This window comes from Chelonoidis abingdonii, chromosome 5, assembly GCF_003597395.2.
Source record: "Chelonoidis abingdonii isolate Lonesome George chromosome 5, CheloAbing_2.0, whole genome shotgun sequence".
Lineage (NCBI taxonomy): Eukaryota > Metazoa > Chordata > Testudines > Testudinidae > Chelonoidis > Chelonoidis abingdonii.
Window position 1 is genome coordinate 114,994,433 of NC_133773.1, and position 22,872 is coordinate 115,017,304.

The following is a 22,872-nucleotide window of genomic DNA, read 5'->3' on the forward strand; positions in this document are numbered from 1 at the left end:
GAAAGGGGGGGTCAGGCCCCATCAATTCCTGACCTGGTGGCAGCCTATCAGATCTAAGCTGGAGATTAAGCTTAGAGAACTTCATGCGAGTACCTTATATTTGAACTCTAATGTTCAAATTGGGGATTAACACTTGAGAAATGGAGGTAATATTCTAAACACATCTGTCTTCCAGTTTTTTTATAAACAGGTTGGCTGTGCCTACAGACACTGGCACTATCTAGCCTGCACATCTAAACAGCTGTGTCCCCAGAGTGAACCTGTTTGGACATTAACTATTTGTTAAAGTTTTAAAATCATGTACAGCAGAGGAAGGGTGAAACTTGCATCTCCTTTAATGTATTTAGACCACTGTCTGTCAATACCAACACTCAAATAGAAATTGGCTTGGATGAGAGAGAATAATATCAAAGAGATAACCATGAACTCACCCACTCTAAGTGAAAGATTTTCACTCTATTTAATGTGTCATCAGTGAGAAAGCTTTCAGTGTTTCACAAATACTCTCTCAATGGGCTTGGAAATGAACTTGTACAATTTAAAATGGAAAGTTATTTAATATGACCGTCTCCAAGCATTCAAAAACCAGGAGTCAGGCGCTCAAAAATCATGAGATTGGCTTAAGGTTATGATTTTTCTTATAATTTTTTTATTCCATGTGCTGATTTTTTAACATGCGCTTGGGTCACATTTTTCAAGCTTTTCTCTGAAACCAGAGAACACGAGCAAGCTAAAACTGTGCTTACCAAAGTACCAGGGTATCTTTAATACACATCTGAAAAAGACAGGACTTTTGCTTTCAAATTCATTTCTGAAATATCAAATAGGAAACTAAATGACACTGTGCACAATTTACCATATATGAATAAAGGGTTGAGTTCCCTTGACCTGAACTGAGGCTGTGGTTCTAGGAGTCTGAGCATTCCAAACATTCTGGAAGTGGCAACCCATCTCCTTCAGTACAACAACTCCAGGAACAGAAGATTATATTGGAGCATCTGACCCGTGTTGTAGATTTTAGATCAGAATGGACATCCCAAACTCTTTAAATCATAGTCCTGGCTAGAAAGACATGTTTCTTGTATTGAAGCATTGTTTATAGTAAGCTTTTCAGAGGCTCCTAGAAGTAGATATTTTTGTGGTTTTCATTGTTCTCACAATATTTACAGTTTAAAAGGTTTAATGTGTTTCCATATAATGTGCAGCAGTTGCTGTGTAGAAAAGGCCTCCTGTCCATTGTGGAAAGGGTAGTCAAAATGAATGTCAGATCTCTGTTTGTCTCTTTAGCTTATTTCACTTTAGGATAAGTTACCCCCCCCTAAGTTTTCTCTCTCAGAGCCTGACAAGATTGAGGTTGCAAGTTTTGACTTCCTTGCATTTGTTAACATAGTCAGTTCAGACACAGAGGTGGCAGTTGAGGATTCATGAGGGTTAATAGAGAAGTTTAGTGTTTCAAGTAGGAAACTTAGATTCTTAGAGAGATGGTTACTTCATACAGTACCACCTTGTCACCTTACATTTCTTGGGAGACATTTAGTATGCCTCTGTTTATTATCGTAGGAACATTATGGAATATCACGTTTCCTCTGAGTTTTGAAAGACACTGTAGTTGTCCTACCTCTGATGGTCCAATAGGTTTAAATCTTTCCATGTGACATTCTTGATTGTGATTTAGGTCCTGTGTAACTTAGAGAACAACTCTCTTTTCATGTCTCATCCCAGCAAATGAGATCAGCTTTGGTGTTTGAGTGCACAGAACTGTATGTCTGTAGCAGGATGCTAATGTAACTCTCTTCGAACATTATCAGTGTCTTTTTGTGGTTTCTATGCATTTCTCAGTGGACAGTTGCACATAATCTTCTTGGCTGGTACTAATTATTATGTATCCTTGGAGACTTGCCAGAGGCAAAGGGATGAATGAACATAAAGACTATACTGATAGCTTAATCCTACCGGTGGTCCCTCCAGGTCAGGATGCCTGCACATTGTCAGGGCAATACAGAGAAATTTGCCATGATTCTGTACTTGTTTTGTGGATACATAGAGACTGCAGGATGGGGGTCAAAGGGTGCTACTGTAGACTTTTTGCAGAGGGGTAATCAGTTCAGAAGGAGTATCAGTCAGCCCAAATCTTAATCCATCCGTACATTGGATATACATTGGATACACACAAATAACACAAGTATGTAGGGACAAAATTTGAAAGGCCAAGGCACAAAACAAGATCAAACTAGCTAGAGACAATAAGGGTAACAAGAAAACATCCTACAAATAAATTAGAAGCAAGAGGAAGACCAAGGATAGGGTAGTTCTGTTACTTAATTGGGGGGGTGGGAGGTGGGGGGAAATAACAGAAAATGTGGAAATGGCAGAGGTGCCTATTTGACTTCTTTTGTTTCGGTTTTCACCAAGAAGGTTGGTGGTGCCTGGACATCTAACATAGTGAATACCAGTGAAAATGAGGTAGGATCAGAGGCCAAAATAGGGAAAGACCAAATTAAAAATTATTTAGACAAGTTAGATGTCTTCAAATCACAAGGGCCTGATGCAATGCATCCTAGAATACTCAATGAGCTGACCGAGGAGATTTCTGAGTCATTAGCAATTATCTCTGGAAAGTCATGGAAGAGGAGAGACATTCCACAAGAATGGAAAAGGGCAAATACAGTGTCCAGCTATAAAAAAGGAAATAAGGGCAACCCGGGGAATTACAGACCAGATAGCTTAACTTCTGTACTCAGAAAGATAATGGAGCAAATACCGGTAATTAAGCAATCAGTTTGCAAACATCTGGAAGAAAATAAGGTGATAAGTAACAGCATGGATTTGTCAAGTACAAATCATGTCAAACCAACCTGATAGCTTTCTTTGACAGGGTAACAAGCCTTGTGGATAGAGAAGAAGCGGTAGACATGATATATCTTGTCTTTAGTAAAGCTTTTGATACTGTCTCACATGACCTTCTCATAAACAAACTAGGGAAATCCAACCTACATGGAGCTACTATAAGGTGGGTGCTAAACTGGTTGGAAAACCGTTCCCAGAGAGTAGTTATCAGTGGTTCACAATCATGCCGGAAGGGCATAACGAGTGGGGTTCCACAGGCTCCAGTTCTGTTCAATATCTTTGTCAATTATTTAGATAATGGCATAGAGAATACACTTATAACGTTTGTGGATGATACCTAGCTGAGAGGGATTGCAAGTGCTTTGGAGGATAGGATTAAAATTCAAAATGATCTGGACAAACTGGAGAAATGGTCTGAAGTAAATAGGATGAAATTCAATAAGAACAAATGCAAAGTATTCCACTTAGGATGGAACAATCAGTTGCACACATACAAAATTGAAAATGATTGCCTAGGAAGGAGTACTGCAGAAAGGGAACTGAGGGTCATAGTGGACCACAAGCTAAATATGAGTCAACAGTGAAATACTGTTGCAAAAAAAGCAAACATCCTTTTGGGATGTATTAGCAGGAGTGTTGTAAGCAAGACAGGAGAAGTAATTCTTCCACTCTACTCTGCACCGATTAAGCCTCAACTAGAGTATTGTGTCCAGTTCTGGGCGCCACATTTCAGAAAAGATGTGGACAAATTGGAGAAAGTCCAGAGAAGAGCAACAAAAATGATTAAAGATCTAGAAAATATGACCTATGAGGGAAGATTGACAAAATTGGGTTTGTTTAGTCTGGAAAAGAGAAGACTGAAGGGGTATGTATGTATGTGTAGGCTCTTTGAGATCAAGAGTTACTTGATCCTTCTCAGGAAGACAAGTATCAGAGGGGTAGCCGTGTTAGTCTGGATCTGTTAGTCTATAAGGTGCCACAGGATTCTCTGCTGCTTTCTCAGGAAGAGGATCCTCTAGGAGACTAATTTCATTATTTGAGGATCAGATTGGGGGTCAAGTCAAGAGCTGATTGGGGAGGAACTGGTTTTGAGGAAGATGGTGTCCCAAAAGTTTTGAAGAAACATCATCCAACTTTTGAAGGAACTTCCAAATCTTTTGAGGTTTTTCAGTCATTTTTGTCTTGAGGGCCACATGCACACATTCTTTGCAGAATAGCAATGCACAGTACTGCTACTAAATCATTTTGATCCTCTAATTAGAATAATAATAATAATTATTTAATCTTTTTATTACCATAGTGCCTAGGAGTCCCAGTCATGGACCCGGACCCCATTATGCCAGTACAAATACAGAACAAAAAGACATTCCTAGACCCACAGAGCTTGCAATCTAAGTGCACGGAGAGCTAGTATGTGACAAGCAAGAGTGTGCAGGCACTAATTGGCTATGTGGACCCTACTACCATGCATTAGAAGTTCCATAGTGTTTCAAACAACTGTAGGTCAAAGTGCACTACCAAGCTTGTAGTGGGCAGGAGCACGATCCGCATGGTCTGTTAGTGCACAGCAGGCTGGTGAGCTGTAGATTTACACTCCAGCTTGCTGTGCAGTAACTTATCACATAGACAAGAGATAATGGATGGATACAGGCAGACCCCATGGGGATTACAATGAGACAGTATTGGTCATCATGATAGGCAGTGGTCTCAGCACAACAGCAGCCCAACTGTTGTCAAGTTTTTGTAGGTGTCCTTGTAAAAGAATTGTAATGAGGGTTTTGAAGTTGGACAATGAGTTAGTTTTGTGGATGTTCATGTTGAACTCCTCCGAAGCATGAGGGGCAGCATGGAAGAAAGCACAAAGAGCTTGTCTGAAAATGTAACAAGTGGTCAGTGGAGGCCTGATGTTATTGTCTGGCTGGAGCTGCAAGTCAGCATCTCAATAGTAAGTAAGAGATGATCGGTAGGTTGGGGATAGGTCGTAAAGCACCTTGAAAATGAAGAAAGTAGCTTATGTTTGCTGTGATGGAGATGGGAGAGCCAGTGAAGGGATGCAAAGAGAGGAATGACGCGGTTCAAGTGATGAGCTAGGAAAATAGTCTTTGCGGCAGCAATCTGAATGGATATGAGCAGCAGAAGATTATATTTGTCAAGGCTAGAGAAAATGTTGCAGCAGTCGAGATGCAAGATGGTAGGAGCGTGGATGGAAGTGTTAGAGGTGTGAGTTGATAGGAAAAGTTGTATTTTAGAGATGTTATGCAGAAAGAATCTGCAAGATTTAGACGTAGCCTAGATGTGACAATGTAGAGGAGGTCCAAGTGCAGTCAAATAAAAAAAATGACTAATGGAATACGGTGCATAGAAATATGGTAACATTTCATAACAGTGTATTGTGGTGGTGTCTCTGAGCGCTTAATATCCTTTAAGGGCTTGTAAAGGAATTTAGAAAGCATTAGAAAGTTGGGGTGGCCAAATACAGTGCATCAAAAGTAAAGAAATCTTAACCCATTGGGCTTTACTGCTGATCTAACAGTCACACAATCTAAAGTACTAGGGTTGCAGTTCACAAGAGGCTACTGCTGTGATGTTTAAAATTTCATTAGATGTTCATGGGCCCATAGGTGAGGCCCTATTGGATTATCAGATATAACATACGGAATTATTTTTTAAAAGAGATTGAACTCTCACCTCCTGTGATCCTTGCAGTGGATCATATTAGGTTTCAGCAGCAATGATGAGCTTACTGGGTGCTTTTCCTGACATTACATGCTTCACACTTGGCCTTGCTTACTTTGTTAAAATTTAGATTTAAACATTTTTTCATGTTCTCGTGGTAGGGCAATTAGTAACTAGACATTTTTAGCAAATAACTGCTCGCGTTGCTACTAGTTGAGTGACAACAAATGAAATCTTACAAGGAGATTTATACCTTTGGGTGGTAGTGCTACTGATAAGTGGCCACTTGGTAGGTGACAGCTTTGTTTGTCTAGGGTTTTAGCATAATCATTGAATCACAGCTTTCTCTAATTGCTTCTGTGGCAGCCAGCCTCAGTTGGATGGGATTCTATAGCAAATGGAATTCTATCACATTCAATATCGGTGTTTGCTTTATTAAATAACATTTCTCGGAGGACTTGCATCGAGTTTTTAATTTGTTACAATATGTAATAGCTGGCTTCTGTGAAGGAATTGTTCTCCAAACGGCATTCTCTTTATTGCTACTGGTGCCTTTTTATTTTCAGTGAGGATGACAAGATAAGATATCTAATTTAAAAGAAAACTGTGCTCACTTTGCTTAGTGCAGACAGAATTTTGAAATAAAGCACTTCTTACTATGCATAAATCTCATTATTCTTTGAAATAAAAATTTAAATTTAACAAAAATAAAAAATAAGTTAATAATTCAAACAACTTTGTGATCACACCTCTGGCTTTCCCAGTGTGTCCTGCCTTCTCTAGATCTCTGCTTTAGATGTGAAGCCTTTCAGATCAAGGACTCTCTCATGGTGTTTTTTTTCCTTTCTTTCTTTTTTGTTCAGCTTCTAGCACATCCTTGGCAATTAACAAATAATAATATTAGTATTAATAATAAAAGCAATAAAAAGGTTTTGGTGGTAAGCAGTTTTCCTGTTGGTAATGTCCTGTCTAAAGCTCTTTAACAGGAAGTTCAGGCATGCCTGCTTTAACCAAAACTTTATAAATATATGTGACAGCTCAGATACATTAGCTACTGTTCATTAATGCTTTCCACCACATAAGATTTCTGAACAGTGTGCTAAGCCGAATGGGTACCACTTTCTTATGCATATCTCTCCCTTCCTGCTCCCTCACTCCCCCCAAAAAGTAGTTGCCCTTGTGTACGCTTAACTCCTAACTATTATTTTTTATAGCACAGACATGATTGTAATATGCTTTTCAGTTTTGGATGTGCGCATTGAGGGTTATGATAGCATTGTAGAGTTGAAAGGGAAGGTGTCAGTGTGTTTTATGGCTGAGTGTAGTGATGGTAATGGACTAATGCTTGAAGAATGATATTGTTTGATGTGAATGTTGGCTTGACATATGATTTCCTTGCTGTTTAGTGAGGGACTATACTTGAAAAACCCCATCTCTTCAAGTTACTATGATTTTTTTCTTGGGAATTTCCTTGTTTTAAAAAAAAGTATGTATGTAGGAGGTGTAGGGGCCTGGAACTGGTGAAAGGGGCTAGCTAGGAAATGGGGCTAAGGAGCCAAACAGTCAGATGTCCTTCATTAAAATGTTTCACACTGACAGTGAAACATTTAACCAATGCTCCAAACTCTTCTATCTGCCACTCAAAGCTTTTCATGTGAAGCAGCAGGAACCTGGCAGCCTGAAGAGCTTTGAGCACCAGGAGGAGAAAATTTGAACATCATTTAAAGCTTTCTCTGCCAAGAGTGTAAAGTTTGAGAAGAGCAGATCTGATTTTCACCAGCTCCCCAGTTACTCTCACCCTGTTCTTGGCTTGCTAGGCTCCCAAAACGCTCAGCCAATCTCCCTCCTCTAATTGAAGTCCTGGGTAAGAACCTACTGCCCCATCTTCAGTTTTCATATTGTAAAATATAAGAACATCCATTTCAAGGCTGAGATTTTCAGAGCCACTTAGGGCCTTTGGATGCCCAATTCCCATTAAATTTAATGAAAATTAGGTGTCTGGATACCATAAACAGTTTTTAAGTCTCAGCCTAAGTGTCTAAATTTTAATGCCTATAACATTTTATAGCTGCAAAATTATACATATAAACTGCAAACTACACTTATAAAAACACAGACATATTATTGTTGCAAGTGCTGGGCACCCAGCCGCACCCACTGACTTTGATGACCCAAATATTGACTCAGATGGGTACTGCTAGGTGCCCAGCACTTTTGAAAGTCATACCATTTAGTCCGATTCCTAAATACCATAGAATCCTAAGAATGGAAGAGACCTTAAGAGGTCATCTGTCCACTCCCTGGCACTCATGGTAGCACTAAGTATTACTAGACCATCCCTGACAGGTGTTTGTCCAACCTGCTCTTTAAAATCTCCAATGATGGAGATTCCACAACCTCCGTAGGCAGTTTATTCCAGTGCTTAATCATCCTGACAGGAAGTTTTTGTTATGTCCAAGATAAACCTAAATATAGATGTAGAAGCCTATCTTTAGGCACTATTTTTTTAAAAAATCTTGGCCATATTTTTTTTAAATGAAAGCTTAGATTCTGAAATATATGTTCAGCAATGGTAATGTTGGTTGATGAAACATCATTGCAATGTAGACAGAAATGGCTACCATTACTAGTGTTAATAAATAAAAAATGAACATATTAATATACATAAAATGTAGCCTGTACTTTAAATTTTGTTAAAGTCAAGAAATGAGTCAAGAATTTGCCTACCAGAGTGGGCTGAAAAAGGTGTAACTGACCAAAATATTTTTAAAGGGGCCATTTCAAAATGATTATCACTCGTTTACAAACATGTCAATTCTCAGAAAAATCATTCTGTGCTTAAAGGGCAAGTGCTGTTTATTTGGAGGAAGATACACTGTTATTCATCCACAACAGAGATTTAATTTCTGCTTTCATTGAAACTCACAGCACAGCTGTAACAATGAAGCTGCTGTACCACCACCTTAATATTTGCCTGCCTGCTCTTTCTGGAATTATATAATGCTCTTGTAAATTGTCTGGGTGATACCAAGCAAACAGAGCTTCAATTACATCATTAGGCAACTATATATAATTTAAAAGTGAACACATTTGTCAACAGGCAGTAAGAAAAAGAAATAATTTCTTGAACTCCTCTCTCCCTGCAGTTACTGCTATAATAGAATCTCACAAATGCTGTCTCTTTCTCTGTCTGCCTGTTTGCAGATCAAGCTTCTTCAGCATAGGCTAGAGGGAACAATCCTATCCTGTAAGGGGGATGCGATAGATAGCAATGGGTCTTTGCCATCTCTAGCATCTATATTTCTAAGAGGTAAGATCCCTTTTGGAAGAAAGAGGTGCCTAGGATTTTGATGCATATTTTACTGCCACGGGTGGGATGGATTTCAGTGCTTAATGAGAAATAAAATAATAATCTTTCATTGGTTTGATTTACAGGTCATTATTTTATTGTTTACAGGCTATAGATATACACTTGGGTCCCAGTCCAGCAAAGCACTTAACCCTGTGTTTAACATTAAGCATGTGCTTAAGTGCTTTACTGGATCAGAGTCTTATGCAAGTTTGCTCCAAGCCCTTTTTGGCTGGCAGCTCAAGAACACTCAGATATCTTATTGCTATATGTTTCCTCACCTGAAAGCCTTTTCAATCCCTTTAATTTAGTCTAAAATCATCTCAACTCTTCATTATCAAATTTCTCAGCTCACTGCAATCCTGGTAGTTGGCTAATTATATAACTGTCAATAAGCTGGAGCATTGGTTTTGCCATACAGGATCAGACCAGTAGTTTGTCCAGTCCAGTATTTTGTTTTCTACTTTGGCTAATACAGTTGCTTTAGAGTGAGATGCAAGAAATCCTGTAATGGGCAATTATAGAATAACTTACACATAGGAAAAAACTGTCCCTAACTCTAAAGTTTGCGCTTGGCTCATGCTCTGAAAACGGAGGGTTTATATTCCTCATAATTTTTTTCCTGTTTCTTACTTTTCAAGATGTAGTTGTTTTCTGACAAACATGCTGTTTACATGGTAAGGTCTCTGGGACAGGGACCTTATCTTCACACATGTCTGCAAAGTACCTCTTGCTCTGTTGGGATTATATCAATAAATAATGTTGCTGGTGAGAATCCAGTGAGGTTCACAAAGACTACCTCTGCTGGTTCTCCAGCATGCAGTATTTAAATGTTGCCAGTAGTAGTAATTTAGTTTCTGTAAGCCCAGCTATAATGCTATAGATGAGTGGTTTTTGTGATCACTGAATTTGAGAATATTGATTCACTCTGTTCACTGACATTGATAAACCAGGTAGTTTCTGTTTACTGAAGTTGATGGGCATAGGTTTTTTCTGCTCCACTGTGACAGATGATATTAGGTAGCTTATACTCACTGATGGTGAGCATAGGTACTGTCTGTTCAGTGAGATAGATGGAGTAGGTAGTTTCCATTTATTAAGGTAGATGCAAGTAAACAAGGTAAAAAAGAAACTGGGTCAACATATCAGAATAAAATAAGAGAACTCCATGCCAGTGAGGATAATACACAAGATAATGCACATACACTTAATGTTGTATTCCGTTTCTATAAACCATTCTCAAAGGTAAGGCTATTGCATATTCTAGTGCAGAGCACAAGAATGTAACCACAATTCATTTGGGCTAAGCACAAACCCAAGTCTATGATTTATCTGCAATAGTCATGGGTGAAGAGTGCTATTAAAGAAATTCTATACTGCTGTCAGGCAGGCAGAGGCCTCCTTTAGTCTGCTATAAAGAGGGGCAACATCCTTAAAGTTTCAAAGAACTTTGAAGAATATAGATTTATCAAATGCCATATATACCAAGTGGAGTGTGGCCAAGCCAAATGGATGCTATATGAAAGATGGAAAAGTCCATTTCTATTAAGAACTACAAAATGGGTAATAATTTTAGCTCCTTACTGACCTGTCTGTCCACTCCCCAGGAATCCAGAAATTACTACGGAGTCTAATGGTTGAGCTATCCCCAAAGGTGACCTATACCAGATACTTCAAAAGAAGGACAAAAAAAAATCTCACAATAATTCTGGGCAATTTTGCTATAGAATACCACATGGCAATGGGAGATTCCTTTTTGACCCCAGCTTCCTCTGCCCTTTTTCTTCCTTCCGTACCCATGACCCTTCTTCATAGATGCAAAATCGCACGGAGGAATATAAATGGTGGATTTGGATTAAATCCGCAGGTAAAGTGACATACCTCATAAATTGTCAGGGTTTTATTTATTTATTTATTTATTGCAAGAATTACGGCATGGTTTTAAACATTGCAATCCAGGTATAATTACCATAGATGGCTAATGGGTCACCCAGAGAGTGGATACTTAAGGATTCATTTCTCTTTTGTGCACAGGCTGCATTGAAATGTAAACAATGGCAAATAATAAATATTGGACAAGAGATTTTTTTTTCTTTTAGTTCTGTTATTATACTAAATCAGATAGTTTGTATCTTTTTGCTTTTCCTAACTACTAAAGTTAGCAAACCTACAGGGTACGTGGGTTTTTCCATCTTCATTCTAAAGAGATGTCTGACTTGAAATATATTTAGTGTTTGTCTACATGGAGAAATTGACCAGTGTAGCTGTAGCCAGTAGAGAAGTAATTATACTGTTATTGCTATGCCGCTATAGTTTCCCCATGTAGATATTCTATTCTGGAATAAAGAATAGCGATGCTGGTATCTCTATAGTTATGCCAATCAATTTCTCCCATGTATACAAGCCTTTAGCTACTTAAACATAAGTGGGGCATACCATGAAATTGACATTAATCAATCTGTGCCTCTTACAGATCCTCCCTAATGTATTATTTTTCAGTCTACCGGATTTTTTTTGGATCAAAGAGTAAATATCTGATTTCACAGCATGCCCATTTTAGAAATGAGCCTCTATTGCATTGTGTTATATTATGGTGTCCCTTATTGCACGTTACTGTGGTATGATGTTAGAGCAATAAATCTATGACTCTTGATACTTCATAACCCATGAAGGAATTATTCGTGAGTGGGGTCTCTCTCACGGGTGTAATTCCATATATTTCAGTGGAGTTACTTCTGATTCAAATCATGAGTAGAGAGAATCAGGCCCTTTTTTTCTTTACATGTGACTTAGATGGCATTTTCTCTTTGAAATTATATCTGTGTGCATTGGTGATGTAATCAAATACTGTAGTTACCATACAGATAAAACCTGGGAGCGTCTTTACTCCAGAAACAGATGAGTTCCAAATTGGAATGTAAACAGTGATTTAATTAATTATTAACTCAGCTGAAGAAACTGATGTGCTTTGGCTACTAAATAGGTTGTTGGCAAGAAACTGGAGAATGTGACAAATGCCAAGTCTTCAAATCTTTGTGCCAGTTTTACATCACTTTGTTCCAGAATTGGCATCCAGCCATGCTAGTATGAGAAGTAAAGTAAGCAATGCCGTGAAAGTAAAACTATCAATATGTGTGAAATAACAAATGGCAGTCATAAAGCTTTGTATTCATATTGTTCAACCGTGGCAGTTGTAGGGCTCCGATAAAATATAATGTCTGGATAAGATTGCAGCAGTTTTTAATTCTCCCTGAAAGAGATTCTGTCTATAACACACAGACATAATAATAATAATTAAATAATAAGGCTGAAAAGCAAAAGTTGCAACAGGACTGGTAAGGGTCAGTTTAAAAAATGAAGGCTGGTGTACCATACCGAACAAATCATGTCCAAGGAAGAAGAGAGAATGCAGGAATGATCAAATTTTCTTCTCCCTGCCAAGTCTTATCATGCATCAAGGTCAACAGTTGATGCAGAATCATCTTGTACCAGACCATGTTTTATATTATTCCTTTTGGCTGCATCTGAGAAAGGTGTATGACGTAAAGGCTCAAGTATTAGTCTGGCAAAGTTACCAGTATTAGGACCATTGTTCTGAGTGGAAGAAGAGGTTGTGTCTCACTGTCAGACATACCTTTGATTTCAGATAAAGAAGGTCATTTAAGAGGTGCAGAAACCCTGGAGAAACGGTAGATTAAATTTGCATGTGCTTTATCTAAGAGGGCCCTAAGAGGAAGAAAAGATCCCATGTCATCATACATGTGAACTCATGCCTCGCAGAAGCAAAGAGAAGCATATGCGATTTTCTTTTTGAAGTGACTTTTGCCTTATGTGCCCATCTCTGAGTTGGCATGGATTCCTGCTCTCTCACACATCTTTGCTCAGGACAAAAGAAAGAATCATGCATTGGAAGCTCTTCTGAGAACAGGCTGACTCTTATTTTGCATGCTGTGAAATACCAACCAAATTGTTGGCACCAAACAAATAATATAGTATTTATAGAGGCACTGGTGACTGTTCCATAGATGGAGACTATAAGCATATTTTGACACACTCCTCCCTGACTTTTCATAGAAAGGTGCTATTGCTATGAAAATAATTGTGATAAAGGATACTTTTGAAATATTTTAAAAAGTGTGGAATAAAAACTTTTCAAATGTGGAAAGATGAACACTTTTTGCAATGTAAAACAGAATGTTCTCAGGATTCTTTAACCACTTAAAACTTTAAAATGGAATACTCCATAAACTCCAAAGTTCAAATATAGGTATGCATATATAAATTCTTTTGCATAATATAGTTTATTAGAACTTTGGTTTGGGTATAAAAAGTTAATAACAGTCTTTGTCATAGTAGTTTGGATATTTGTCAACTACTTACCATACAGTTCACACAGAGATTTCATTTAAACAGAAAAATTCACAATGTACAACAGCTAAAGGACCTTAACTCTGCCCTGTATCAAAATGTAAATACAAAGTTTAACTGAATTGTATGCATTAATCATTTAGGTTTCTCTAAGAACTTTACATAAATGTTCTAATATCTAAGGCTTTTAAGGAAATTAGGTAGTTATGGGATAACAGAGAAGGGCCTCATGGATCAATAGCTGGTAAAAAGATAGGGTAGGAATAAATGGGCAGTTTTCACAATGGAGAGTGATAAACATTGGGATCACCCTTGGATCTGTACTAGGACTTGTGCTGTTAACATGTTCATTACTTATCTGAAAAAGGAAATGAACACTGAAGCGACAAAGTTTGCAGATGATACAAAATTATTCATGATATTTAAATCCAAAAGCTGAGGATTTACAGGGGAATCTCATAAAACTGGTTGATTGGGTGACAAAATGGTAGATGAAATTCAACACTGATAAGTACAAAATAATGGACATTGAAAAAAATAATCCCAATTACACATATATAATGAATGGGCTCTAAATGAGCTGTTATCACTCAAGAAAGATATTGGAGTCATTGTGGATAGTTGTCTGAAAACTTCAGTGAGCAGCAGTGGTCAAAAAGGCTAACAAAATGTGAGGAACTGTTAGGAAAGGGATAGAAAATATCATAATGTCACTATGTAAATCCATGTTGCGCCTACACCTTCAATACTGTGTCTAGACAAGGGTGACTCTCTCTAAAATCACCTTGTTCTGTACGCACACCCCTGAAAATCTTGTACTTACCACTGTTGGAGACAGGATGTTAGGCTAGATGGACCATTGGTGTGATACAGCTTGGCAGTTCTTATGATCTTACTCTTATTCACACAAGTTTGGCTTTTCTTACAACTGTACACAAACAAAATCAACGTGTCTGACGAAGTGGGTATTCACCCATGAAAGCTCATGCTCCAATACGTCTGTTAGTCTATAAGGTGCCACAGGACTCTTTGTAGCTTTTTACAGATCCAGACTAATACGTCTATCCCTCTCATACTAAACAAAATCAAATAATTCAAATATCAATATTCTGTCTCAGATGTCCCAACAGTAACAAAGACAGACAACAACACAATTGATACCACATCATAAAAATATTGTCCATTATAAAATATATATAGATAGATATTGGTATATATAGATAAATGTATCAATTATCAACATTTATAATATTAAAAAGCATATAACGGTCTGATCTAATTTCCAATTAAGTAAAAAGAGAGACTGCTACTGACTTTGGTGGAAGTTGTAGCAGGCCCTTAAATATCATAGGCAGTTAAAGTTAAAGTTGGGGCAAATCCAAGGGCAGAGTTGCGTTATTAGTCAATGAGAATTTTTGTTTCATGGTCTGCATGTGTAAAATGGGTATAAAATTGGTGTCAGAGGATTTTTTTTGCAAATCTTATCTTCTGACTTCAATTTTTAAAGTTTGTCAATTTTTACAGATGTATTTAAAGTCAAATCTCCTAAATAAATAATTGGAGATATACCAATCTCCTAGAACTGGAAGGGACCTCGAAAGGTCATCGAGTCCAGCCCCCTGCCTTCACTAGCAGGACCAAGTACTGATTTTTGCCCCAGATTCCTGGGTGGCCCCCTCAAGGATTGAACTCACAACCCTCTTGTATTGCACTTAGAAACTTCAGCTAAGGTAACACGGCTACCCCTCTGATACTTGAAAGGAAGTGAGAAGGGGACATGTTGCCAAAAGGAGTGAGGACACACATAGTATTGAAAATAATAAGGGTCCAATAAAGAATTATTTCAGGGCCAGAACTAAAAGGTAAGCTCCCCAGGGCTCATACAGTGCCGAACACACATAGGTTGGTATTTACAATGTAGTTCTTCTCTGAAAATGACTATGTGCTTCCTGTGAGGATTTAGTCACATTTACTAGCTCTAGTGATTGCTGTTTTATAATACCTTGTACACCTCTGATACATGCACAGACAACTGAGAAGTGAACAGGATTCAGCTGCGTCATCAACAGAATTTGTTAACTAAGGGCCAGCTTGTGCCCCAAAGATTCATAGGCAGTGGGGATCCTCTATACATGTCCCCCCTCTTTTTGGTCAAATGGAGGCAGCCATCTTTAGGCCACTATTTCCCCCCCCATCCATGTCCTGGACCTGCAGAAGATTCTCTGCCAGACTGATAATCTGAAAGTAGGGAGGAGGACTGGGGGTGCATGTCATTCCTTCTCCTGAAACTCACACTTGGAGTGAGGAATAATCAGTAAAGGTGATACAGCCTGAGGTGGTAATGACTTTGTCACAGACCTGTCCTCTGTGCTGTGGAACTCTCTTATTTAAGTCGTGGAATTGCAAGTGCTGATCCTTGTAGGCCTGGTTGGAGGTAATGCCAACAATCTCCTCAGTAGAAACATGTCAGCACAGCTCTACTGGGGCCACACTTACAGGAGGAAGGGAGGAGCAACAGCTTGGTAGGGAGCTGTGTGGAGGCAAAGGACCATGTGCTTCCTGTGACATTTGGGCTTCAGATTCCCTGTTTCAGAGTGGGAGTAGGGAGCAAACCCCACTTCCATCCAATAGAAGAACTAGGAGAAAACCGCAGGACAATGTAGATATTTCATTTCACTGGAGAGGGGCACTTTGGTCTTAAGTTCCAATTGCAGAGTCAGCTCCCCTGTTCAGCAGTCCCCATTGCAGGCAAGAGGGAAGGCATTGTTTGGTCTGCAGACTATTACTGATGCAGGTGTGTAAGGAGGAAAGAATCCTGCTTGACTTCCAGATTGCAGAGTGAATTTGTGGGACTGTCAAGGAAAAAAAATCTTTAAAACTGAACCCACTTGACATGGAAATCAGTAAGAGAAAATAAATGTGGAGCTCCACAATTCATGAACACTATTCAGAATTGAACCACACTTCAAAATGCAATTAACAATAGGGTGGAGGTGATAAGAAGGAACAGTGACAGTCGTGACTGAGGGAGATTTTGCTTCTAGGTAACATTTTGCTTCTAGAGAAGTTGTCTCTTCCACTGACCTAAATATTGGATTCTGTTTGTCCTTTCATCCCTTTTGACCTATTCTTTAAGTTTCTTTTAATGAAAATAGTTTTCCAAGTATTAATTTTTTTGTTACATTTGGTCCATTATTTCAGTGTTCCAGTGTGTGAGTGCGCTATGTGAAAGGGAGGTTGCCATGGTAATTTCTCATTATTGTTGAATAGAAAAATAATTACTCTGGCAAAATCCCACGTAACCTGTCAGCGCATAAGTTAAAGATGCCTGTGGGCAGCCTTGACTTCAACATCCTTCTTTTTTGTGAGGAAAGGGATTTTTCATCCTTTTTTTTTCATAGTAATTATATCCATTTTCTGCAATTTGACTGGGGATATCTCCCTTGGTTTTGTTCACCATTTGACTATGAGTGCAGTTGGGCTCACTTGTGAGGAGGTTGGACAAGAGGATTAATCAGGGAAGTGTATATAATTCTTTATGCAAAATGTGTACATTCCACTGGGTTGTTGGTTTTTTCTTCCTAATTTTAAGTATGCAAAAAACACCAGAAAAAGACTTTGGACAATGTTCAAACTGCAATAGAAGCTGGATGTTTTTATTTATCCTTGGAGACAATCTATGATAATGTAGTTGCTACACTTTCCTAGCCTTTAGATTTAGTGGAAATGAGAGGGAATGAAAATATGTGCGGTTTGAGCTGAAGCTCTGCTCTTTTTTCTATGCTCTTTGCTTTGTTTTATGTGTGCATTACAATTGTGTGATGCTTCCCTTTCGCCTCTCTCATTGTTGGGATTTTCATTAGTAGCTGTGATCATACAGAACTAACAGGACCTTTCCCAATGCAGAATTGTAAATGTGATGCGTGACTTTCCTTAACCCTCCATTCCCTTTTCAGGTGCAAGAAGCATGTCCAAAAGAATTCAGTAGAATGGGGTGGCAAGCAATTGAAAGTGGTAGCCCATAATTATTGGCTGGACAATAAACTATTATATGCACTTGTGATAGCAACCCACCAGATTGCCATGAGTGAAGTGTCAGTGTTCAGAATACAGAGGGGAGCTGTTGGAAGCCCATGTGCTGTGCTGTTATGGAATATTTATCTATCTATTCCATGCTTGTCACTGTAGCACCTCAGCTAATAAATACAGCAATGTGTGCATGTGCACACCCCCATAAAAGTTACACAGCAAGCAGGAGAGAGCAGGAATCTCTCACTGACAATAGACTTTTGAAAAGTGGGGTCAGTATTTATTTATTTTAAAATCTTGTTTCGTCTTTTTTGAGAGCATGACTGAATTATTTCTCAGGCACTCCCAACCTGTTCTGATCCTGATAACACTGCCTCCTGTTGGTGACGCTGCTGAAAGCAGGAATAAGCATTGATGAGGAACAGTGAATAATGAAGGCTGTCAGCCAGCCAAGAAAGCTCTTGTACTATCATAACTAGAATATTATCAAGTGCTCTTATTACTTCATTAAATGTCAACAAAAAGGAGCTGTCGAAACACAATTGAGAGCAAAGTCTATAACTGGGTTCTTAAAAGAAAGGCAGGAGGAGGAGTGTCTAAAAAGACCATGTAGTTATTTATCAGTGTTTGTATATATAATTGATATGATATATGCATATTTTTACTTAAATTAGCATTTTATCCCAAGTTTTATTTTTTTGCTTGCTGCCTGTGATACATATTATTGAGGATGTATGAGGTCTGCCCAGTGGTGCAAGTAGGGTGGTACGGTATGGTACATCATACCAGTGAGGTATTTAGAGCTGATATGCCATACCGGAAAGACACAGGAGGAGCAGAATGTAGAGTTGCTGGGCGAACCCACACCGGCAGCTCCTCCAGTGCAGCTGTACTGCCCCTAGCTCTGCCCCTAGCCCTTCCATGCAGCTGTGTCTCCTGAGTCCTGTCTGGGGTCTGTACAGCAGCCTCGCTGGAGGACAGAGCTGTGGGCAGTACAGCTGCGCTAGAGGAACTGCTGGCATGAGGCTGCCCAGCCGCCCCAAGTTTTGCTCCTTTTACCACTGTGGTTCCCTGCTCCTTTCACCACTGCGGTTCTAGAGAGCTCTGCGGTTCAGGCGTCTCCAGCGCAGTGGGAGAAGGACAGAGCCTCCTCCCAGCTAGGCAATGTGGAGTAGATCATGGGTGGGGGAGGGAGAGTGCAGGGCCTCAGACTGGGGGCGGGGTGGATGGAGTCACATGATGAGTTATGTGGGGGGGGGGGTCACGTGGGGAGGTCATGTGTCCCATCCTTTAGCTGGTGAAGCCTACTGGCCTATAGCTCACCAAATTGCATCTAGCCACCCATTGGGTAGACTGCTGGTGTGATTGTTGTAGAGTGGTTACAATACATGGGATTCCTGATTTATATTCCCAGGTTTGTCACTGAGTCACTTTGTGAGCTTCAGCAAGTCATTTAAATTTCAATGCCTTTGTATATCCATCCATGTTGCAGATATGCACTCCACATTTTTGGAACAAGCTGCTTAACTAGATTTTTTTTCTTTGTGTTTGTTAAACCACAAATAGTTTTCCTTCTCAACTCTTGTTGTCCTCAGAACATTAAGAGGATGTGCATCATTTATGCTGGTATGTGTCAATGTGTGGATGGGTTTAGGCAAGGATACAGTTATGTTTTAAAAAATAAATGTTAATTGGAATCCTTAATGGATATTTTCAGCACAGAAGCCAAGATGAGTGGAGACTGAACATAAGAACTACCATACTGCATCAGACCAATGGTCCGTCTAGCCCAGTATCCTGTCTCCAGCAGTGACTGGTACCAGAGCTTCCAGGAGAGTGCATAGATATAGGCAATTTTGGAAAGATCCACTGCTGTCTTCCCCTCCCAGCTTCTGGCAATTAGAGATGTAGGGTCTCCCCCAGAATGGGGTTGCATCCCTGACCATCTTGGATAATAACAATAGATAGACCTGTCCTCTGTACTTTTCTAGTTTTTTTTTGAACCCAGTCATACTTTTGGCCATCATACCATTCTACAGCAATGAGTTCCCTAGGATAATTGTATATTGTGTGAAAAAGTATTACCAGCTGTCTATCAATTTAATCGGGTGACCCCTGGTTTTTGTATTGTGGAAAAAGGTAAATAACACTTCTCTATTCACTTTTCCCACACCATTCATGATTTTATAGGTCTCTTTTACATTCCCCCTTAATCACCTCTTTTCTAAACTGAACAGCAGCCACCTAAATAAGGCGCTTGATTTTCAAGTTCCCATTGACTTCATGAAGAACTGTGGGTACTGAGTACCTTTGAAAATCAGAATACTTATTTAGGTGCAAAAAGAACAGGAGTACTTGTGGCACCTTAGAGACTAACAAATTTATTTGAGCATAAGCTTTTGTGGGCTACAGCCCACTTCATCGGATGTATGTATAAATATCTTCTTACTGTATGTTCCATTCCATGCATCTGATGAAGTGAGCTGTAGCCCACGAAAGCTTATGCTGAAATAAATTTGTTAGTCTCTAAGGTGCCACAAGTACTCTTGTTCTTTTTGCTGATACAGACTATCACGGCTGCTGAAACCTGTTATTTAGGTGCCTAACTATAGATTTGAATGTCCAAATTTAAGTACCTGCATTTGAAAAAATTTGGTTCAATTTCCAAGATCATCAACCCAGCATTAATATTTTATTTGTAATATGCTGTATATTTTACCTTGTATTAATAATTATTATATTTTAGTAGTGTAGAGCAGTGAATGTCTCAGAAAACAGGCGGGGGGGAGGCTTTAAAATGTTGGTTTCATCTTCTGTGTCCTATTGAACAGTAAAAAATTCTCTTAGCAAGTGCATTTAAATAACTAGCTGATATTTAATTAACCTACAGGACTGTCATAGTTATAATAAATGCACCTAAGTCCAATAGCTATTTTATTTAGTTTCAAAATAACTTACATGTAGGTGCATGCTAATAATGATCACATTACATAGGATTACAGAATGAAGTAAGGTTCTTTCTCACCCTCAAGATCAAGCATACCATATAGGTAGCACATTAAAAGAAAAAAAATATTATAGTATATTAAGTACCAAATGATTTGTAAAAACATTTTAAGATTTAACAAAATGTGTGTAAATATTCATTTGTATGGACGTCACTATGTTATTGTATATGTTTGAACAGTGCCTAGCTTAATGGAAAATCTCTTGTAATACAAAAATAAATTATATTTTATTAATAATATATTATCTGTTTCCTTAAATCAGAATGAAACCCTTACATGAGTAAATTAATTTGAAATATGACCACATGGACATCCACCCTTCCACGCAGACAGATCCCAAACCAAAAATGGGATCATTTGAATTTCTTCTTTTAAAAGAGACTCTTTTCTTTTTACCATGTGTAAAATGAATGGTCTTTCTCTTCCTAGGATAGTGACAACCTCTGGTGGGATGCCTTTGCAACTGAATTTTTTGAAGATGATGCAACCTTAACCCTTTCATTTTGTTTGGAAGATGGACCAAAGCGATACAGTAAGAGACAAATTTATTGTTACGATTTTATACCTTAGTTTCTGTGCATTTATTCTATAAAAGCAATACAGACCTAAGAGCTGATGGTAGTGAAATGCTTGCTACAACACATGAAGCTACCATCAAGTTCCAGAAACAAAATGCACTGGTTGGCTTTCTCAAAGAAAAAATTTAAGTTTTGAAATTTCTGTGTACTATATTCAGAATATAAGTATGTGAGTTGCAAGCTGATCTGGGCAAATAATGTGAAACATTCTGCTAATATTCACTGAAATTTTTAAATGAATTTGCTTTGGCTGTATTTGCACTTTTTATATGTTCACTTTCCATTAACTTTCAAATGATGCGGTTTTGTAGGCAAAAATTTTCACAGAAAGGGAATCTTGTGGGAAATTTCAGTATTCCTGATAGAAAAGCTTACACATTCACTCAGAGCTCAGAACAAATACCAAGAAACAGACCCTTCGCTGGTGTAAATTGACACCTCCCCATCAATGTCACAGAGCCATTCTGATCTATACCAGCTGAAGACCTGCCCTTGGATGTTAATTAACCAATCACAACTAAGCAACAATACTGAAATTTAGAATATGGTCAATCAATCCATGAATAAATTCAAGTAATGAATACATCTGACAACACAGTGATCCATTTGCCCATGTTCCACGAGCAAAAGAAAGGGCTAAAATTAATCGTACAAATTGTTTTTAGTGAATTATTCACTCTACTCTAGCACCAGGCAACACAGAGATACATAAACATTGAAAAACTGCATTGCAAATTGTTTCAATCCATTCTGAATGACCCCTTGCCTCTCTGTGACAGCTTGTGCTTAATGTTCTGAATCTTGCAAGGTTCTTATTTTTCTTGAGATTGACTGATTGTCAGTGTATCATTCACATACTTCTAATTCATTTTATCAATTATCTCAGGTATTTATTTGACAAGTGTTTCCTTTTCTTGAAGAAAAAATATAAGAGTCACGTTGAACGCACATTTTGGGATTAGTGTTGACAGAATTACAGTTTCTTGCCTTTCAGAGCGAGTGATAACTCTGTAAAGGTCCTGAAATTACAGCCTGTAGCAACATTGGTAACAGCTGATCTGTCCTGATTAGGTTGAGTCAACTTGTCAGATATCAGATTTCCTAGTCGTGTTATCAGTCGAGAAGACACAGATACATCAGCCGAAAAGCAATTAATGTCCAGTTAGATCAGAGGGAGTTGTGTTTCTGGAAAATATACCATATATGAAATAATTTGTCACGGGGTAAAATATTCTGGTTGTCACACACGCTTGATAATGGTTGTGCTATCTGTAAGTGTTGGTAGCTCAATGTGGGCCAGGGCTGTAATTCTCAGCATTGCTGTTGATAATTGTGATTGAAAGATCAAATTACTGTGAGTACACTTCAAACCCGTCCAGTATGCACGATTTAAAAAAAAAATTGGTGACCTCTGAACAAACTATTGTTGTTGTTGCTTTTGTTATGATGCTCCTTAACAATATGATTAAAGTTGATCATATAGAGGTTTTTTCAGTAGTTTTTTATTTCTGTACTCTCATTAGCAAATATTTGCATAATTCTGTCATGAAGTAATATTGATGTTTTCAGGCACTAGCCCTATTTATATTCATTGTTGCTGTAAAATCTCTTTTAAATGTCTCCTCACCTGTCAAACAGTGAGGCCAGTGACTGTTCCCTAAATATTATTTGGGTTCAAGAGCAACCTTCCTGGGTGGATGGAGTGTGAGTTGTCCCAGTCTCAGATAGTGTATAAGAAGGAATGGGAGGAGATGGACAGGTACTCTAGGTTTATAGTTTACTGCAGTTCTCTATATCTAGGAATGAAGCTTCCTGTCCTGAAAAGGCTCCAGCTAGTTTAGAACAGAGCAGTCCTCTTTGTCAGCAATACAAGTCATCAGGACAATTCACCACTCTTTGCAGGGACTCCCCAGAGAACACAGAGTTCCGTTCAAGGTCTCTTTCCTGAATGTCAAAGCCATGTGTAAGATCAGCCCTTGCTACCGAGACACACTTTCTCTCAGGGACCATGATCTAC

At 38.6% G+C, this 22,872-nt stretch overlaps 1 protein-coding gene across 5 annotated transcripts in view; it reads left to right on the forward strand.

Annotated features, from left to right (window-relative positions):
* Window positions 1–22,872, forward strand: part of LDB2 (LIM domain binding 2) — a 551,321-nt gene that overhangs the window by 349,685 nt on the left and 178,764 nt on the right. For all 5 annotated transcript variants that reach the window (XM_032800818.2, XM_032800820.2, XM_032800817.2 and 2 more), the window contains one exon: window positions 20,707–20,809. In XM_032800818.2, the coding sequence (XP_032656709.1) occupies window positions 20,707–20,809 (103 nt within the window). The remainder of the gene's footprint in view (window positions 1–20,706; window positions 20,810–22,872) is intronic.